Here is a 19,596-nt window from a genome sequence, read left to right on the forward strand (position 1 = left end):
AACGAAAAAATTAGTCGTAATTTTGAATGGGCTATAAAAAAGGATGTGGATAGCAGGCAAAAACAGCCAAGGCAAATTGCAAGTCTCGTACAAACCTCACCTCGCTTGTGAGGACAATACATATACCTTGAAGACAAAAAAGGCAAAATGGGTGGATTTTACTTTGCAATTGTAGCAACTACCGTTAGCTCGCCATGTAATAATGAGAAAAATGTACAAAAGTAAAGTAAAGTAAAGCCCAACTTTGGACAGCCGGTCGACATTGCCATATCATAGCCAATGATATGGACAGCGGGGAGGAAGTGGCATCAGCGGCCATAGTGGCGGGGAATAGTGGCATGCACAAGGACTGTATATCGCCTCGTGGCGCAGTAACGTCCAAAAGAAATGCAAATAGGTGGATAAGCTTACAGATATCTTTGGGTATCCGTTTACCAACACTTTGGTGTCGATCGACATCCACACAAAATCCAGCTCCTGAAAACGAATGAAACGAGGGGTTTCTTCTTGTGCTCTTTCCCTTGTTCCTTCCTGTATGGTGGTTTACTTTTGTGGCTTCCTTCCTGGCGTGTACTTGAATTAAAAGGTCAATGAAAACAGGTTCACTTTTAATATGATATGTCCTGTCGCGGACTAGGCGTTTTATTTGAAATTTTGTTGCTCTTTACAGTTGCCCAGTATAATTATACGGTCGCAGCACAATTCTATCCAATGATCTCTGATAATAGGATTATAAATAAGACTTCGAAGCGGATCTGAACCCCTCCGTATACGAAGCCATTTTCCTCTACTTGTTGGGGTTTTTTTCATCTTCTGTGGGGATGGGATGATGGGTTAGTGCGATTTCTGATCGGCTTGGATCTTCAGCGCTTCCTTGCAACCATCTACCTATTCTATGAATTCTATTAGTTCTAAATGGCTCCCGAGTATACGGCACCGGCAGCGGCCACGCCGAGGGCAGCACCGGTAAGAATGACATGGGTTGCTATCTTCTTGCCACTAGTGCCCCCACCACTACTTTTGTCGGCCTTTTCGTCTTCGTCTGGAAAAGCAAAGAAACATTTGTACTCATTAATTTTGGCCCATCTACGGAGACTACATGAACGTTTTCAACGCCTCCCCCGAACGTCGGCAAAGGGCGCCGTGGCGCTGGTCAATGAATGGGTGTAGAGAGGTGCACGGAAGCGCTGAAAATTCATTCATTCTTGGATTGGATTGGATCTATGGAGAACTTACTCGAAGGGCCATCCGTATTTCCCTGCAGGGCCTCAATCAGTCCAGGTGGAGTCTCATATTTCTGATTGAATGTCAAGAACTGCAGAGAACATTATAGTCTAGAGTCCAGTGGGCGAATACGATTGTGTGGGGCTGCCTCCACTTACCTTGCGATTGGGCGCGGGATACCCTTTGCGGGTCTCCACAAACATGCAATTTCCCGAGTGCTTGGTCCACCACACATCATCCCGGGTGACGGCTATGCGAATCCAGGACAATACTTCCAGGGTAAATCCAACCAATGTGATCACTACAATGGGTACTGCCTGTGGGATAAAATATGATAGTGTATGATATTATTTCTTCCCATTCAGCGCCAAGAACGGATAGTTTCGGTGTTCCATATGCCCTTGTTCTCTATAAAGAGGCATTTTATTATCATAAATTATCTATAATTAGGTGAAAATTTTCATACATCTCAAGTGGCATTTTCAACATCGTTTTGTACTCACTTACGAGTTGCCACCTGACCCCACGCAGCCACTCATACCCAATAAAGTAAGCCTATATACCCTAATGCGACGCAACATATTAAACTAATTTTAAAATATCGTTTTGATCGCTCACCAACATCTAGACGTTTTACAACAACAAATAATCTAATAGGAAACAATACTGTCGAATTTTTCCGCAGAATATTTATCTATATTTAACGCGATCCCAACGCTGGATAACAGTGAAAACCAAAAGAGAAGAAAGTCAGAGACTAGATTGCATTCACTCACTCATTCCAAAAACTCCACTTTGGCGCGCAGGTCTAGCGTTAGTATCAGGTTGTTGGGATTTTCCCTTCCTTTTTCCTGACCTTTTTTGTTTAAACCCAATAAGTCTAGCGTTAGTATCAGGTTGTTGAGATTTTCCCTTCCTTTTTCCTGACCTTTTTTGTTTAAACCCTATTGTAGATAGAATACATTTAAAGAGACCAAGAGATCCAACCAATCTTATAAAAAATGTAATTATCAATCGGATAAGGGGTAAAGGTTTTAGCTAGCTAGTAATATTGATCCGAAAATCAAAATAAAGGAATATGACTTTCGATCCTATTATTAAAATATTGAAATACTCTCCACGAAGGTGAAAGATATCGTGGCTTTTTGTGGGGGCTACATGGGTTAAGTTCGTTTGCCGATTCACGCAACAAATATGAAATATTCCGCCACATTAAAATACCCTTAAAAAAGCGGTATGATAAAATTGATAAAACTCAAAATGTTGACCGCAAAACTAGCCTTACAGGAATAGATACAATAAACTTGTTCTAAGAAAGAGAATTAGTAAATTGAGGGCCATTTATTGAAAGGCAGCTAGGCAAATAGGGTATAGAAACTTCGATATTCAACAATAATAAACCTGTTTGCAAGCAACATGAGTACAACTACCCAGCAACATGGAAGCATAGCAACATTTGTGAAGTCGCCGGCGTGACGTATATAGAAGGCCAATTCTTGAAAACCGGCAATTTTTAAAACGGCCGCGAAAAAGGAAACAACAGAAAGAGTGTCCAATTTTTTCAAATTTATTATTACCAAAGAATATTTTTATATATCGAATCAAATATAATATAAAATAGTCAAACAACCCTACGGCGCAGTCGCAACCGAAGGACAACAGTGAAAACAGAGAACAGAGAAAACGAAAGTCAGAGAAAAGGAGCAAATTTTCAAGTGTCGTGTTGAGTGGACATTTCGTTACCGTTGTTTTAGTTCCATTTATTAACATTCTATTCGCATTAATTCGTGTTCTTGTTGAAGTCGAAAAAACAAAAAAAAAAAACAACTCCCAGCAGGCATTGCCATTGGCAACAGACAGAAGCAGGAAAACGCATAGAAAAACGTAGTCAAGTTAGCGCTAGAAACCACACAAACAACTCGAGGGCTAAAGTCCTCTATCGCGAAAAATCGTATATCCCGTCGTTGAACCGCAACAGCCTTCAAGATTCAGCTGAAGCAGGAAATGCACGCGCTCAAGGAAGGCGCCACCATGCTGCACCATGCGGCTCCGCCGCCTCCGGCTGCGGTCCAGCCACGCGAGGATCTACTCACCGCCGATACCTTCTTTTTTGCCCGTAGCAATCCCATGGATAACGCTGCCGCTGCAGCAGCAGCCGCCGCCGCCGGCCTCATCGACCCACACCATCACCATCCTGATCTGCACAACGCCCTGGTCGCTTCCATAGCCAACAACAGTGTGGCGGCCATCAATGGCACTCTGACCACGGCTGCCGTGCTCAAGAGCGCCGCCGCTGCCCAGCAGCAGCAGACACAGGGCTCCATAGTGGCGCCCGGCCAGGATCAGTCCCAGGTCGCAGCACAGAACGCCGCCAACGGGGGCGGCAATCCCCAGCAGCAGCAGCAGGTCGCTGCGCAGCAGGCTGCCCTGGCGCTGCTCAAGGAGAACGTGAACGCCTCGGCGGCCGGACAGAATGGCAGTGGTGGAGGGGGGGCCAATCTGAGCAACAAGAGCGGCTCCTCGGGTCGCTCCACTCCCAGTTTGACTGGCGGCAGTGGCTCCGATCCGGCCCCGGGCAAACTGTTCGTGGGCGGCCTCAGCTGGCAGACCTCCTCCGACAAGCTGAAGGAGTACTTCAACATGTTCGGCACCGTCACCGATGTCCTCATCATGAAGGATCCCGTCACCCAGGTAAGCAGAATGTAGTCTATGCTTCTGGTATTTTCTATTCTTTTACTATTCTGTATGTATGTATCCTATCCTATCCTCCTTTTGTCCTCACATTCTACTACGTCTATTTTCTACCTTTCTCGTAATCTCCTCTCCTTTGGTGCCATTGTTCGTCGTTGTCGTTCGGCAGCGGCCTGTTTATTTGCGTTTTTACGTTTGCACAGATTTTCTGTTTTACAGCTAGAATTTTTGGTCCGTCTGCTCATGTCTCATGTCTCTTTCCATCTCTCTCAATTCCTTTTACACAGCTGCAAAACTGCAAACTTTTGTCTGTCTGCTCTGCTCTTAAAACGCGATCTCTCCCCCTCTAACGCACGCACACAAACGCAGTCTTCTCTGCTGCGGCGCTGCCGCTGCTACCACAGAAGCAGAGGTTTAGAATTACAGCTTTTTTTGGTTACGTGCCAAAAACAAAAGACAAAGATAAGAAAGGAAGAGAGAAGAGAGGGCGTAAATCAGGTTTCATATGAAGATCGTGTAAGATGAGTAGATTATAGGGGATGGATGCTGTGACCGAGCACTAAATTGAATATGCCAGGAAACTTTGAATAAACTGAATAAATATTCTTTCTGAAGGTGTTTTGTACTCCACCAATCAGCTGTTACCATCCAGAATGTCTAGGGTTGCCAAAGTGTGGCTTAGTTCGAAAATTTAAAGGAAATCAGCTCCAAGTCGTGATGATAAAATTTCACACCTTACGAAATCATTAAGATATGAAAAAATTAATTAAAATACGTTTGCAGAAAAAATAAATGCGTTAAAAACATTTTGCAGACAATTACCAATCCATATTCAATTTTTGGAGAAACGTTTGAATACATTTCAAACATTCTTAGAATAATTGTACAGTGCCTCTTGCAACGGAAATTGGGTTTTCAGAATGCATTAAGCAATTTGTCCGCTTGATAAGCGGACAATATCCACACATCCTATATAGTATGTACACACATGCATACATTCATTGTGGCTCCCCATCGGTGAACGCGCGCCGCTTTTCGGGCAATAAAATAGCAGCTGCCGCATTATACGAGTCCTGTCCGCCTGCCTCGCTCGCTGCTTGCGCGCAGCTGTTCCTCCGATCCTGGGATCGCTGGCGCGATTCAATTCAGGTTATGGCACAGGACAATACAATACAGAAAGGTGGGGTCCGTGGGCTTAGGGTTGTTCCGCTGTTCTCGCCTGCTGCCGCTGCTGCTGAGCCGAGAGCCAATTGCGCAATTACACAACCAGAGGAACTACAACTACTCCCTTCCCACGGGGCAGTTTTTATTCGCAAGGCAGCAGCGGCAACAACTCCACTTTGAATAATGATGATCATTGTGCCGCTTGACTAACGGGGTTGCTGTCCGTCCGTCCTCCCTCTCTCTTCCTCTCTCTCTCTCATACGTAAACGCAAGTAAACAAGGAATGACACACACACATACTTGTACCTACAGGAGCACACAAAAAAACACCTTTTGTTTTTCCCCCCCTTTAAAAATAAGAAGAGACACCAAACAAAAGAACGAAGTGGAAGAAACAACAAAAAAGAAAAGATGAAAACTGGTTTACCAACTGTCTTTGGAGTTGTTGGGATCTAAGTTTCGGGTCTTCGTTTTTGAAACGAACTCCTGGCTGATAAGGGAAGGGGATTGCCCTTAGATTGCCGCCCTAGTCTATAAGCATTTAAGATCTATCAATTATATAGCTAGTCTATGCAGTAAATTCCCCGAATGTGCTACTCATATGAACATACTAAACATAACATAATTATAATCCACACACAAAAACAAAAAAATATAAAAAAATACCAACAATTACCAAAAATGAACACCCAAAAGTGAGGAAGGACAACGTTGGAACCCATCCGGAGAGGAGGAATGGCAATCAAACAACCAGGATGAGGATAATGATGATGATCCGATCCGATCCGATCCCGAGAGCTGGCGCTTAGGTACATTTCATTCCAAACCAAAAAACCCTAAACAAAATGAATCGCCAAATACCCTAACTACTGTATAAATGAGAACGTTTAGCGTACTTGAAATTACTCAAAAACTGCTGGCGCATCGTAACTCTCGTATTTCGTATAATTCTGAGCAATAATAATAATAATAACTGCATAACTGTACTCGTATCTCTAATTGAATGTACTCGTTCTCTCGTACTCGTACCACGTACTCTACCTCTAATCTGTACTCCGTATTGTGTCCTTGGTTTACCTTAGTGTTTCTATCTCACCCAGAAAAAAACACCATACGCATTGATCTTAAGCAAAAAGAAATTACAAAAAACTAACGAGTAAATTTGCCATTTTACTATATAGTCACCCATGCCACAGTTACAAAAATCTAGAAGTCAATTCAAACTTTAGTTTAAAGAGGTTTACCCTAATATTACTATATCCACATCCCTCCATACTATTCCACCCTCACCCCATTTATAGCAGAAATATGAGAACCTAGAATGAGAAGCAATACGACGAATCGAATCGAACCGAAGATTGTCCTGGCAACTATTGAACTATTGATTGTGTAACATAAATAAGAACATAGCCCTAGCTTAATACCATAATAAATATGTTTGTATATTGCAATACCCCCCGTAATCGTTAGACCTTATTATTATATATATGTATAACTCTTTTAAATTTATGCAAAATTGTTTCTGTGTTTTGTTTTTGCTTTATAATTTTTGGTTTGGCATATAAAATCATATAATTTTACTATACCCATAAGCATAAATGTACATTATTTTTTTAGTTGTGTAGTTCGGAAAATATGTTCTTATTTTATGTTGATGGCTTTTAAGTTCTTGGGATCCTGAGATCCCCTTATATAACCCATTGATTGGCAAACAGGAAGTTGAAAATTATGCTTAGAATATTACCCATAGTGCAAATAAAGTACAGATGTTGAGTTCAAATCGAAATTTCTAGAATATAATCTCTAGGTCTTAACATATGTACCTGTAGATAGTTGTTTCTACCCATCCCGTCCGACCCACCTCGAGAAGTCAAGATTTAAAGATCTCTATATTGAAAATACTAAAGTTATTTGAAGGTTTAAACTACACATAGATCATACACACCATATATTGTATACTTATATATTCTTTAGGTAGGTAGTCCCATAGATTTTCATTACTCTCTCTATCTCTCTCTCTTCGGATTAATGTACTATATAAATTGTATTTGAGCCATAATCTGAACTGCCCTAGGCTTAAGAAATAACTGTATACCCACTATATTGTACTATATGTAATGACTGAGAATTATTAATTAGTTTAAGCTGCGAAGATCACACATTCCAGACTCTCTCATTCTCTGTAAAAAACTACTAAGTAACATTTAAGTAAAACTAACAGGAAAAAAAGAACAGAAACAGAAATTGTATGGCAAAAACAAAAAAATATATGAAAGCCGAAAAGCTATAGGCCATTAAATTAGAACGCATACTCGCATAGAGCATTTCCACTCTTTCTACTTAACGTATTCCTTGAACCAGTGCGTTTTACAACTAAAAAGCACAAAAAATGAGTGTGTCCTTCCACTTATGGAAACATTCGAGTGATTTTATAGTTCTAAAGCGCATTGCTCCGTACATATCAAATATATTAAAGCCTACTTACTATCCGCATACACCATATGTAAGTAATTGCCACATACAATATGTACTTTTAATTGACACTTGAGTTTGTATTCAGAGAAAAAAGCGTGTACGTGAATCTTTTTTGGTATCCAGTTTCGTGTACATACAATATCTACTATGCCACTCCCACATCTACAGTTCCTGGGTTTCTAGAGGGGTCAAACCATATCGTAATATTTCTATGATATATGTATGTTCCAGTCTTAGCAAACGATCGATCTACTTGCGTATCAATCAATCAATATATATATATATACATTCTGTTAACAGTGCAAAAGTATCTTTAGAGCGAATTATAGTTTTTAGTTGAAACATATATTTTGTGTTGTTTTTTGGATTTGAATTTATTTGACACTTGTTTTTCGTTCTTTTAAGAAGCAAAAAATAATGCAAATTTGATGCGAAAAGAAAGCGTACAATGGCCACGCCCAATTCAGTCGATTAAGCCATAAACATGCATACTATATACTGTATCTGTGTGCGTTACATATACATATATCTACTATATATACGTTTTTATATACGTTGTGGAAGATCGAGACTTTGATCGATCGATTGATTCTTACTTTGTTGGACTTTTGCTAACGTTTCGTAGGAACTTTTACGACTATTAATCCTAGCTATACTATAATAATACAATTTGCAACTTAGTCCTTAGCCGCCTCTAACCCACAGCTCTCTCTATCTCCAGAAAATATTCCCCGTGTGCTAACCTCTCTCTGTGTTCTCTTGTCTTTCTCCCCCACAATCGACTTACACTTACAGCGCAGTCGCGGCTTTGGCTTCATCACATTCCAAGATCCCTGCACCGTGGAGAAGGTGCTCAAGGTGCCCATCCACACACTCGACGGCAAGAAGATCGACCCCAAGCATGCCACGCCCAAGAACCGCCCCCGTCAGGCCAACAAGACCAAGAAGATCTTTGTGGGCGGCGTCTCCCAGGACACCTCGGCCGAGGAAGTCAAGGCCTACTTTGCACAGTTCGGACCCGTTGAGGAGACGGTCATGCTGATGGATCAGCAAACGAAGCGCCATCGCGGCTTCGGCTTTGTGACCTTCGAGAACGAGGATGTGGTTGATCGCGTCTGCGAGATCCACTTCCACACCATCAAGAACAAGAAGGTCGAGTGCAAGAAGGCCCAGCCGAAGGAGTCCGTCACACCGGCCGCCCAGCTGCTACAGAAGCGCATCATGCTGGGCAGCCTGGGCGTACAGATGCCCTCGGCACCAGGCCAACTGATCGGGGCCCGTGGAGGAGGACTGGCCATGAATCCCCTGGCCATGCTGCAGAATCCCACACAGCTGCTGCAGTCTCCGGCCTCCGCTGCCCAACAGGCCCTCATATCCCAGAATCCGTTTCAAGTACAAAACGCAGCTGCCGCCGCCGCCTCGATGGCCGCCAATCCCGCGAACTTTGGCAAGCTGCTAGCCACATATCCACAGACTGCGCTGCAACATGTCAGGTAAGTCCTCCCTTCAGCCTACTCTTCAGGGTGGAATCTAATCTGTGTCTCGTCCTGATTAGGTATGCACCTTACTCGATCCCTGCCAGCGCCGCTACTGCCAACGCCGCCTTGATGCAGGCCCATCAGGCGCAGAGCGCCGCCGTCGCTGCCCACCATCAGCAGCAGCAGCAACAGCACCAGAACCAGCAGTCCCACAACGCCCACGCCATGGCCGCAGCGGCCCAGCACCAACACCAGCAACAACAGAACCACCACACTGCCGTTGCCGCCTCAAACTCCGCCTCGCAGGTCCACTCCGCCGCCGCGGCCGCTGCCCTGGCGGCCAATGCCGCGAACGGAGCCGGTGCTGCTGGAGCCCATAGCCTGGCAGCTGCCCAGCAGGCGGCCCTTGTGGCAGCCGGTGGAAACCAACTGAACGCATCTGCAGCTGCCTTGGCAGCGGCCGCCAATCCGGCTGCCTACTCCAACTACGCCCTGGCCAATGTGGATATGTCCAGCTTCCAGGGCGTCGACTGGAGTGCCATGTACGGCATGGGCATGTATGTCTAAGCTTAGGAGTAGGAGGGCTATGTTTTTTTTGGTAATTTTAATGAAACACACCACACCACACACTCCCTAGTAGTAGCCCCATTAAAACATACATACACCCATAACCCATAAACCAGAACACACACACGCATACACACTCATCGAGACACTCATCTGAAGTTGGTTTTCCTTTGATTTCGGCTTAGATCGTAGAGAGGTCAGAAGATCCCTCACGCAGCAGCAGATGGCATATTAAGTATTATATTTAAGGCGCTCGCGAAGGCGCTCAATAAATATTATAACTAATTATAAAAATATATACATAAACAAATCATAAGCAATATAAGCAACAGCAAACAAAAACTAAAAAAAGAATAAGAGCGAAAAGCAAAGCGAAATCAAGGAAAAACAAAATTCAAACCAAAAAGCAAAAATTACGAAGAAAAATAAGAAAAAAACACATTAAAAAACCACCGATTGTGATTGCGTTTAAATGTAGCCGTTAATATATATAATTTTTTAGTGCATAATATGAAAACAAAACATTAAACATAAAAATTAAATAAGAAAATAACATTAAACATAAAAACTCAGAACATAAAAGTAAATATAAAAAAAAAACATACATATAATGAAAGCAAAAGCAAGGCATGATGAATCTTCATATAACCAAGAAACAAACTAAATTTAAAAAAAAAAAACCAAAAGGCGCTCGTTAATTGAATGTGTATTTTTTTGGAGGCCTAGAACTCAACGAAAGAATGAAAGAAGCAACTCCTGCAAATGCAGTATTAATTACATTTTGCTCAAGACAAAGAGTTATAAATTAATTAATATACATAAAACATAACCAACTAAAACACACAAACACACGTAAACATAAACTATTATTTTTAGTGGTTTAGTTGGTTTAGTTTAGTTATTGAGCTCGAATTTAATTCATCCCCAGAGAAACACACACCAAACATCACCTATAAACCCCACACAGACACATTGCCACTACTATCTTTAACCTATCACTTCTCTTTACTCTGTTCTGTGTACTTAAACATTATAATAATAATACTACAAACAAACAAAAAACAACGAACAAATCTCCTATGACTTGCGTACTGTGTGTGTGAATCTCTCTATCTCTTTATTTGATTTGATTTAGTTTATAGATCTAGTTTAGTCTCGAATCAACTCAAACCCTCGAGCATTTGTAGCAACTGTATAATCGTTATCATTTTTGGCACTTGCATACTATGATTTTTGGATGAGTTTGGTGTAGTGTACTACAAAGCACTACCCTGAAGACGGAAGTGCTCTCGAAACAGCAACAGCAAGTCTCTTTTAATTTTGTTTCCACATTTTCTCCTTCCAATCTATCCATCTAACTCCATCCCCGAACCATAAACCAGGTAAAAACCCCTAATTTTGTCGTAGTTTATTGTTGTTCTATCAATGGCACAATATTAGTTTTAATTATTATTTTGTAATTATCTTTACCTGTAGCATTTGCATTTGAGTTTTGCATTCGACAAATACTTCATCCATAAAAAAAACAAAAAAAAAAGAAGCAAGAAAGAAAGGAAATGATGAAGGAATCGGGAGACATTGAAGCTCCTGGCTAGCTATGTATTTGTTTCATATATTTGATTCGCTTGCATGAAGTTTAATTTTAGTTTTTAGTTATCATTTTGGAAAGTAATATTTGCGTATGTAAATACCTAGTTTATATACTACATTACTCCTACACTTATACAGAAACACACACACATTATATTGAAAAACATTTGAAGTAATTTTGTGTTTAATAAAAAACAAACAAACGAAAAAAAAAGAACGAAACCGAAACTTTGCCAATGATTCGAGCAAACCATTTGTGTTTTCTTATGATTTGATTTTGATTCGATTGTACATATTTGATCCACATACAATATATGTATCTTTAGCTATAGACTATAGACTATAGATATTATTTGACTCTCTTGTATCTGTTGTATCTGTTTGCTGTGCTCTGCTCTCTATGTCTCCCCCTCTTCTGTCTCTGCTCCTCTCTCTCACCCATGTGTAGATGTTGAAACATCCAGTACAAAAAGAAAAGATATTGTGGATCGTATCTGTATCCCTGTCCTTGTAGTTTAATGCCTGGAGGAGGGGTGAGTATTGTTGTATGTATTTATCATTTCGTATACCAAAGATATTGAATTTTAACCGAAACTCAACTCATTTCACATACTGCTGGACGGATTCGAGACTCCCATATCCACAGGCAGCTACTAATTTATTTATTTATTTATTTATTGTTTAACGCTTAAGACTCTAACGCATTCCACACGTGCTATGGTGCCATTATTTACTTATCAATAATAATAATTAATATCATGTTTTTTGTATACACCCCTCGTCTGTCAGATCTCGATCTCAGAACTACCATTGCTTTTAGCCAAAGATTGAGATTGTCCTGCCGATCCAACGAAATTATGCAAAAAAAAATACAATTCCTTTTTTTTAAAAAACACACACACACACCATGACTACATATGTATGTTCTATTGACATATATTTTATATAAAACAAAACCAAATAAAATTATATTTATATTGATTATTTGATTAATGCATTTTCGATTTATTTCAATTAGCTGATAAAACGCAAGAAGTCAAAAAATGCTCTCATAGTTGTAATATTTTGAAGAATACTCTCTCGTACTTAGTATCATTTCGTATACCTTTCGTATTTCGTATGCTTCAAACATTCATTCAGCATTTAGCAGTGGGACCGGAGAGTCGTCTGTCGCCCAATTCTTAGTTCTTTGTACTCGTAAACCGTTCGTTAACAGTCTGAATTCGACATAAGCAACAAAAAATATCAACATCCAATACCAATACTACTATATCCAATGAAATGTTTTTTTTCTGTTCTATACTCGTACCGTACCGAAAATATATACCCAAAGTAGTAGCTTGCTCATTTTGATAATGTAGTAACAGATCGAACATATGTACTTATTATAGCGCTCTCTCTTTCTCTCTATGAATATATACATATACATATTCTATATATATTTTTTGATAACCAAACAAAACTCAAATAGAATCGGTAATTTTTTGCTATGTTTTCGTGTCTCGTGTAGCGTCGTCTCAAGAGTTTCCTAAATTCAGTGCAAAAAAATAAAATAGTTGACTTATCATTCATTATTCATTGGGCCAAGAACAACAACTTTCTGTAATATAGACCCACATTACACAGCTCGAATTGGAGTTTTTTGGTTACTTTTTTTTTAATTGTAGGTGTACTACCACACACATACAACATAGTTAGATATACATACATACCTACATATATGTATATATATATCATATATATATACATATATACTACACAATACATATATATGGAACAAACCGCATGATGAAACATGTTTAGTAGTCAATTGAGTAACACCTTTTAAACTATATACTCTCGTATACAACTACAACAGCAGCAATCTCCAAGAGTATGCAGAGACATGGCCATCAAGAACACCCCCATACATAGTACATTGCATTGCATTGCATACTATCATCTCTCACAGTTGTAGTGTCGCAAAAGAACCGAAGGAAGTCCCCGCATTTAGCAAGGCATTAGCATTTACCTACTCGTGCATACTTACATATGTACATCAACATACTCGTACTCACACATACATCATATGACAATAAGATCAACTGTGTTTCAGCATTCAAGTGTCAGTATTCGAAAACCAAATTACCTAACAAAACTGAGCAAAGTACTTATAATTATACTACATATACATATACTACGGTATAATCGATAAGGAATGAGGATTCCATGGATTCCCTGGAGATTGAGATGGGACAACAGTTTTTAGCAATTTGTATAGTCGGGTTAGATAGTGTTGAAATGTTCTCTCGATCAACTCAAGTGGCGACAAACTTTATAGATATTTACATGCATATAGTATATACAGATTAAAGATACGGATACATATACATATATATCGTATACACATACAGGCGATGATATTTAGAAAGACCGTGATATATTCAATTAGTAAAACCAAAAACCAACAAAATTATATATTATATGTACATATATATATCTCAATTGTATTATTGAGGCGTCGTCTCTCAAAATGTGTCAAATTGCATACTAAGAGTAGAATTTTTGGTATACGTATACTCGTAATCGTACACACAAAAAGAAAACATTTCATCAAATAGAATCAAAATTGTTGTGAAGGCTACAAATATATATCCACGCATATCACTTGGATTGGATGGTGTCGTCGAACGAAAGAGTTTTCAAATTAGTATACCCATAAACCGAAACCGAAACCCAAAACTTTGTTAACTTGTGCGTGAGGAGGAGAAGGAGATCTCTCCAGTCTAGTCACAGGAAACGAGTTTTCTTTTTGTGGATATGGTTTTTAGATTAACACATAATGGAAGTCGTCGTGTCGATTTGAGTGACCAATGAGGACCAAATTTTTAGCGAAATTCCAAAAATCAGGTTATTAGATCCTAAACAAAACGAAACTGATATCGAAATCGAAATAGTTTAACTACTTAGTATCTTTTAAGTTGACAACTTGGCATTTTTTGGCTTCTTGTTTATTGTTTTGGCATTGTTATAGTTTCTTTATGAACCAAGCGCTATAAAAAACACCAACACCGAACACCCAAGACCCAAAAACACACAACACACACTCTCAACAAGCTAGTCAATTGATGTGCATAGACACAGAACTAACACTCCACAACTGTAACTGCAGAAAATGGTAAGTATATTGAAAAAGTGGAAAATCAACAATAAACATTTAAGAAAAAACGTATAAAACTAAAACGAACGTACACAATAAATACTTAAAGCAATTATTTGCCTGGCCTACACCGGGAAAATATAAAAACCAAAAACACTTACATATAACACATTCAAAATGCTCTGAAATAAAGTTTAATTTATTGAGAATTAGTTGTTAAGCTTGAACCTATGTCTAAGTGAACGTGTTAAATAATTTCGAAGCAATGCAGACAAGTGTATTCAAGGGCTTTGAACCACAAGCTACTTATATATTTATCAATTGCTAAAATTATATATAAATACTTGATATATTCTAATGATTAAGATGGCAGTGAAAGGCGGCTATTTATGCTCATTTCAGATGCTTAACGAAATGCTAAGATCAAAGACAAAACAAGAGTCGTTTAAGTGTTAAGCGAAAAACAAAACAAATTCAAATATACCAAAACTAAAAGGAAAAAAAAATATATATTTAAACGAGAAACATGTTTTCTTATACATAAAGCAAGGAAGCAGATGATGATTACTTTTACCAGCTCGTAACATATCAATTATACTGAGCTATATTTTGAAAAGAAAAGCAAGTCGAAACGATCGAATTCAACACCCAGTTCAATTTTTATGCATTCATACAACAGAGGATTTCCTTTATAAATAAAAAACTAAATATACATATAGTGTGTATAAAAAGAATATAAAACCAGAGGTGAGTAAAACCACAAACGAAATTCTTTTTAGCAGAAAGTTTTTCCAGCGAAGCCTTGCTAAGAACTTTCCTAAAGAACAAAATAAAAATAAAAAAAACACACAACTTAGACTCGTCTTCCAGCAACTAATCGAAATGACAAAAGTTCTTAAACCAAGAGTACTAACATGGAGAAAACATTGAGTAAATTTTCGGGTATACCAATTGAGTTAAATTGAGATTTGGTTTGTCTAGCACCCAGTATTATTTCATTGGGGAAAAGAGAGCTCAGCTTTTGGCGAAACTTCTTCTTAAACGTAATCGATCAGTACAATTTTAGCAACGAGGAATTTTAAACGAAAGAAAAAACTACTAAAAATGAGATGTTATGGATTTTTGGCTTTCATTTTCCCCCCATATGGTTTAGACCGAATAAAAATCAAAGATGAAAAGAAAACACTCTTCTGAACAAAACTGTTGTAAATTTGTTTCTCCCCAGAAGTGAGGAAAAAAGTTGAGGTACGAGAAAACCAAACTATGTAAACGATAAGCAAGTGCATTATATTGAACGATTTGGTAAAAACATTCGAAGGTTTTAGCCATAAGTTTTCACATATACATACATATATGAGATATATCTTTTAGGCCATAAGCAAAACCAGTATGGAACCCGAACCCCCGTTGAATTGAGTTTAGTTTTGGGCTCTATCTGGCTATCAGTAGATTGGCAGACAGATTTGAATGTAATATTTGCAGCCAACATATATACATTGTACGGATATATATGGGATGGTTATCCTTTGTTTAGCCTGTAATGAGAAACGGATATATTATATATATACAACACCCTGTAACTGTAACTTGAAACTTGTAACTGTAACTCGTAACTTGTAACTGTAACTGTAACGCTGTCGCTCTATTTCTCGCTCTATACTTGTAGCGATGTTTAGACACTCATATAAACAGACACCATATTAATTCTTTCTATATATATACAAAGGACATGTAAACGGTATTTACTCTCTTTTTAGCCTAAAACCTTGAACCCAAAAAAGAGCCCGACAAAACCCAAGAAAAATCAAAATGAAACCAATTGCTGATACAAAAACAAAAGACAAAAATATAATGCTAACCTGTCTAATTTTTCAATTGAAGAACTTCTTGGCTTACAAAACCCCTTTTTGATTGAATTGAATTGAAATGAATAAATGAAATGTGAAAGAAATCTTTACAAATAAAATCTTGGCATTTTATTTCTCAAATTCAAAGCATTACCAAATGAATGACTAACAAACATATATCCTTGTAATTTCCTTGTAATTGATCGTACCGTACCGGGTAGTAGTTTGCACGCAATTATTTTTGCTGTACAATGCACTTAACAGCCTAAAAACCAAACAAAAGGTGTCTATTTAACGTACTGTAATGTTAATATTTAGCATTAAGACTAGCTCTAATTCATATATATATATATATCTATGTATATGGTACTCAATTAGTCGATAGTTGAATTAGAAACCACCGTCATATTAGACTTTGTAAAATGTACTTTGTATAACGTATGTACTCTCCGTTTCGTACTTCGTACCACGTAACCGTAATATCGTTCAAGTAAAAGTAAAAGTAAAAGTAACCGTAAAAGTAACATTAAACGATTGCCATCGATTACGATTTGCAAAGACATATACATAAGTACATCATTTGCAGTAGCCACAGATATTTTTATTTGACCCTTGAAATATCCGGTACTCGATAGACCATTTGAAATAATTAATTTGTTTACCTGTCCGTTTCACTAGAAGAATCTAAAAAAGAATTTTAAATCTTAGATGGGAGCTCCGATCATATTATCCCATTCCTTTTCCAATTCTATCACCAATCATTGTCCCAAATGAAGGCAAGTCCTAGGCTGTTTCAATCCTTATATCTATCAGTATCGGGTACCTTTTAGTCGGCAGTACACTCGACTATAACAGTATACAAGTAATTTACATGCAAAGAGTACTTGCTTTTGGTAGCATCTGATCGATTCTTATTTTGTTATTACTTTGTATATTATATTCTTTCTATTGTATGATAATTATTATGCTTTTAGCGCAGTACTTTCGGCATTTTTATTTAGATCATTCTAATTTGTACATACTATATACAATTTGCTCTCCCACTTTCTATTTCAAATTATTATACTATTAACTGTTGCGTTATCTAAGGAATAAATACATACATGCATACATAAAAGGCAAAAGCATGATCCGATGGCAAAAAAAACAAAAGGAAAAAACTCTATATAAGAAAATACATATGCGGACAATACCCTTTTTTTGTGTGAACTCAAATTTTATTAGAGCCAAAGGTAAATCATGTGGAATCAGCAACAATTAACAGTCAGATACAGATAGTACTCGTACATACATTACATAGAAGATGGAGGGGACAAACAACGTATAAGCAATATATATACACATACATATATAACTTTGATACCGATGTGTTGTTGTTGAGGCAAACTCAAGAAATACATATGCATATACATATACATACATATATATATATTTGTATTTTAAAGAAACATATGAAACGTATGCATGATCTTGAAAACTATGTATATTACGATGCAAGAAGCCAACATTAGACCCTAAGCGCAGTGTTGAAAGATGAACCAATTTAATGCTAAACCGTATACATACTATACAGAATTATATATGCTATATACGACAAATATACGAATATATGTATTGTATAGTTGGGTGTCTGAACTCAAGAGAAAACCTACTCTACATGTGCGGAAAACTTAGCATTGAATTGTAGTTTTATGTTGCCAGTGTTTGTGCTAAAGTTGTACTAAAGAAATACCAAAATTTATATTATGTATACCGCAAAACGAATATGTTACGCAACGTGGGAGATTTCTCGGAGAGAGGTCTTCGAAACGATTTGAAATGCTGTTTCCTTAGCTTCTTATGCAGTATAATTACAGCTATATTATTATTATCAAGTACGGATTAAACAATTATATAAAGTATTCATAGATATATCTAGTATATTAGATCGTAGCACATACACACACATACACAACACTCATTCACACAGATACAAACAGACATCCGTTGGCAATGTGTAAACTTAAATTTGCGTATAAATTTGCTGTTTGACCCACAGAATCCACACGAAACTCGAAACTAAACTCATCTTAAATGTCGCAGCGTAATAATATAATGAATTATAGTATACATATATATATATATATATCGTATATACATATATACCACAATAAATGTTTCACATAAAATATTTTGGTCTGTAGTTTCAAACCATTTTCTTTCGTGCATTTTCCACACTCTCTCACATCCAGTTTTTTGTTTGTATTTACAAGTCTTACGCGTAGTTAGTTTGGTACATTAGATCTTTAGTTAAAACACCTACTATACACACACACACACCCACAAATTAGTAGGACCATTTACTTTGAGCACTCATTTACCTATGGAATCTTTCTTTAGAACTATACCATCTATACTCGTATATAAACATAATATCTAGAACAGCTCTAAGCGTCTGTTAGAGGCACGTTATTTTGGCGTAGACACGTATACCATAGAAACAACCTATATCATACACTTTTATACATCGATTTTCGCTTGGGAATACTAAAACTTGACCTTCACTTACCCCCCAATGATGCGCGAGGGCCTCCTTTGAGAATACAATGCTTGGCTTTGTGAAAAACGGTTGCAGATTCTCTGCAACAGAAGAACATGAGAACAACATACCATAAGGTCTGTAGGTGGTGCTTACTTCTCTCCATTAGAGTGCGGTTTACTTGGACGTTTAGTATCTAAATATCACAGAAAGTAAGTGGGCTTATAAATGGGAGTTGCTGTCAGCATCAGGTTGGACCTCACCTTTATTGTGGGAACTGATAGCAGACGATGTCTCTTAATCGTCACAGTCCAAATACGATGCGCCATTTGTTAAATTTAAACTAAATTTCAATCACGGGTAATTTCAAATATCTTTTTGCTTTGCTGGATATCGTGCGAGAATTTTAATGAGAAAAAATCTAAATTTTCTCTTGTGTAGCCAAAATATATATATGCTAAGGTAATAAACAAAAATGTTGAACACGAGAAGCTTACTTCTATACTAATTTCCGAGCTATGCCACTTTTGACATTCTGGGCACAAACTATGCCGAAAGGTTCCTATACACAAATGATCTGTGTGATTTTATTTCGTTAGGTGTTGGGAGATCTAGGATCCCCGATGGCTGTAGTCCCCACAAAATAAAAAATCAATATTTTTCTGTTTCTTGTTCCTTTATTTAAAATCTGTCTGCGTATTGGACAATCATTTAATTACGTGTATTAGTACCTTAACACTGTAGAACTTATAATTAAACGGCATAAGCGGTGTAGTGGGTAGGGTCGGGTGGTGGTGGGGTAATATCCAGAAAAACATTTGGAACACTTCAATAATTCACGGAAAAAATACCTCCTGCAGACACTTTTTCTTTCAGAGGTAAATAGAACTGAACCTAGAAAGT

General features: G+C 38.0%; 2 protein-coding genes across 10 annotated transcripts in view; one reads left to right on the forward strand and one right to left on the reverse strand.

The window, feature by feature from the left end:
- The window catches only part of LOC108155053 (protein gar2), a 110,009-nt gene extending 98,570 nt beyond the window's left edge, over positions 1 to 11,439 (forward strand). For all 7 annotated transcript variants that reach the window (XM_017285634.2, XM_033389461.1, XM_033389462.1 and 4 more), the window contains 3 exons: positions 3,345 to 3,915; positions 8,350 to 9,047; positions 9,110 to 11,439. In XM_017285634.2, the coding sequence (XP_017141123.1) occupies positions 3,345 to 3,915; positions 8,350 to 9,047; positions 9,110 to 9,599 (1,759 nt within the window). In that variant the 3' untranslated portion in view covers positions 9,600 to 11,439. The remainder of the gene's footprint in view (positions 1 to 3,344; positions 3,916 to 8,349; positions 9,048 to 9,109) is intronic.
- LOC108155056 lies at positions 607 to 19,220 on the reverse strand. 3 transcript variants are annotated; one of them, XM_017285639.2, is made up of 7 exons: positions 18,957 to 19,220; positions 18,850 to 18,889; positions 18,724 to 18,794; positions 1,383 to 1,541; positions 1,237 to 1,315; positions 889 to 1,042; positions 607 to 813 (listed from the first exon to the last, which is right to left on the reverse strand). In XM_017285639.2, exons 1-6 carry the CDS (start codon positions 19,020 to 19,022, stop codon positions 912 to 914), a joined length of 546 nt encoding a protein of 181 aa, XP_017141128.1. In that variant the 5' UTR covers positions 19,023 to 19,220; the 3' UTR covers positions 607 to 813; positions 889 to 911. The 3 variants fall into 3 exon arrangements, with proteins under 3 accessions (XP_017141128.1, XP_017141130.1, XP_017141129.1); XM_017285641.2 differs by lacking the exon at positions 889 to 1,042 and having other exon boundaries at positions 18,957 to 19,219; XM_017285640.2 differs by lacking the exon at positions 607 to 813 and having other exon boundaries at positions 882 to 1,042.
- Positions 19,221 to 19,596: the final 376 nt, after the last annotated feature.

This window comes from Drosophila miranda, chromosome 2 (assembly GCF_003369915.1).
Source record: "Drosophila miranda strain MSH22 chromosome 2, D.miranda_PacBio2.1, whole genome shotgun sequence".
In the NCBI taxonomy this organism is placed as follows: domain Eukaryota; kingdom Metazoa; phylum Arthropoda; class Insecta; order Diptera; family Drosophilidae; genus Drosophila; species Drosophila miranda.

Bases quoted from the DNA above. Each gene is read 5' to 3' on its own strand.
- LOC108155056 (XM_017285639.2), bottom strand. From the start codon at position 19,022: ATGGCGCATCGTATTTGGACTGTGACGATTAAGAGACATCGTCTGCTA. The intron at 18,890-18,956 runs GTGAGGTCCAAC...TGTGATATTTAG, and splicing joins TATCAGTTCCCACAATAAAG to ATACTAAACGTCCAAGTAAA. The intron at 18,795-18,849 runs GTAAGCACCACC...CTTCTGTTGCAG, and splicing joins CCGCACTCTAATGGAGAGAA to AGAATCTGCAACCGTTTTTC.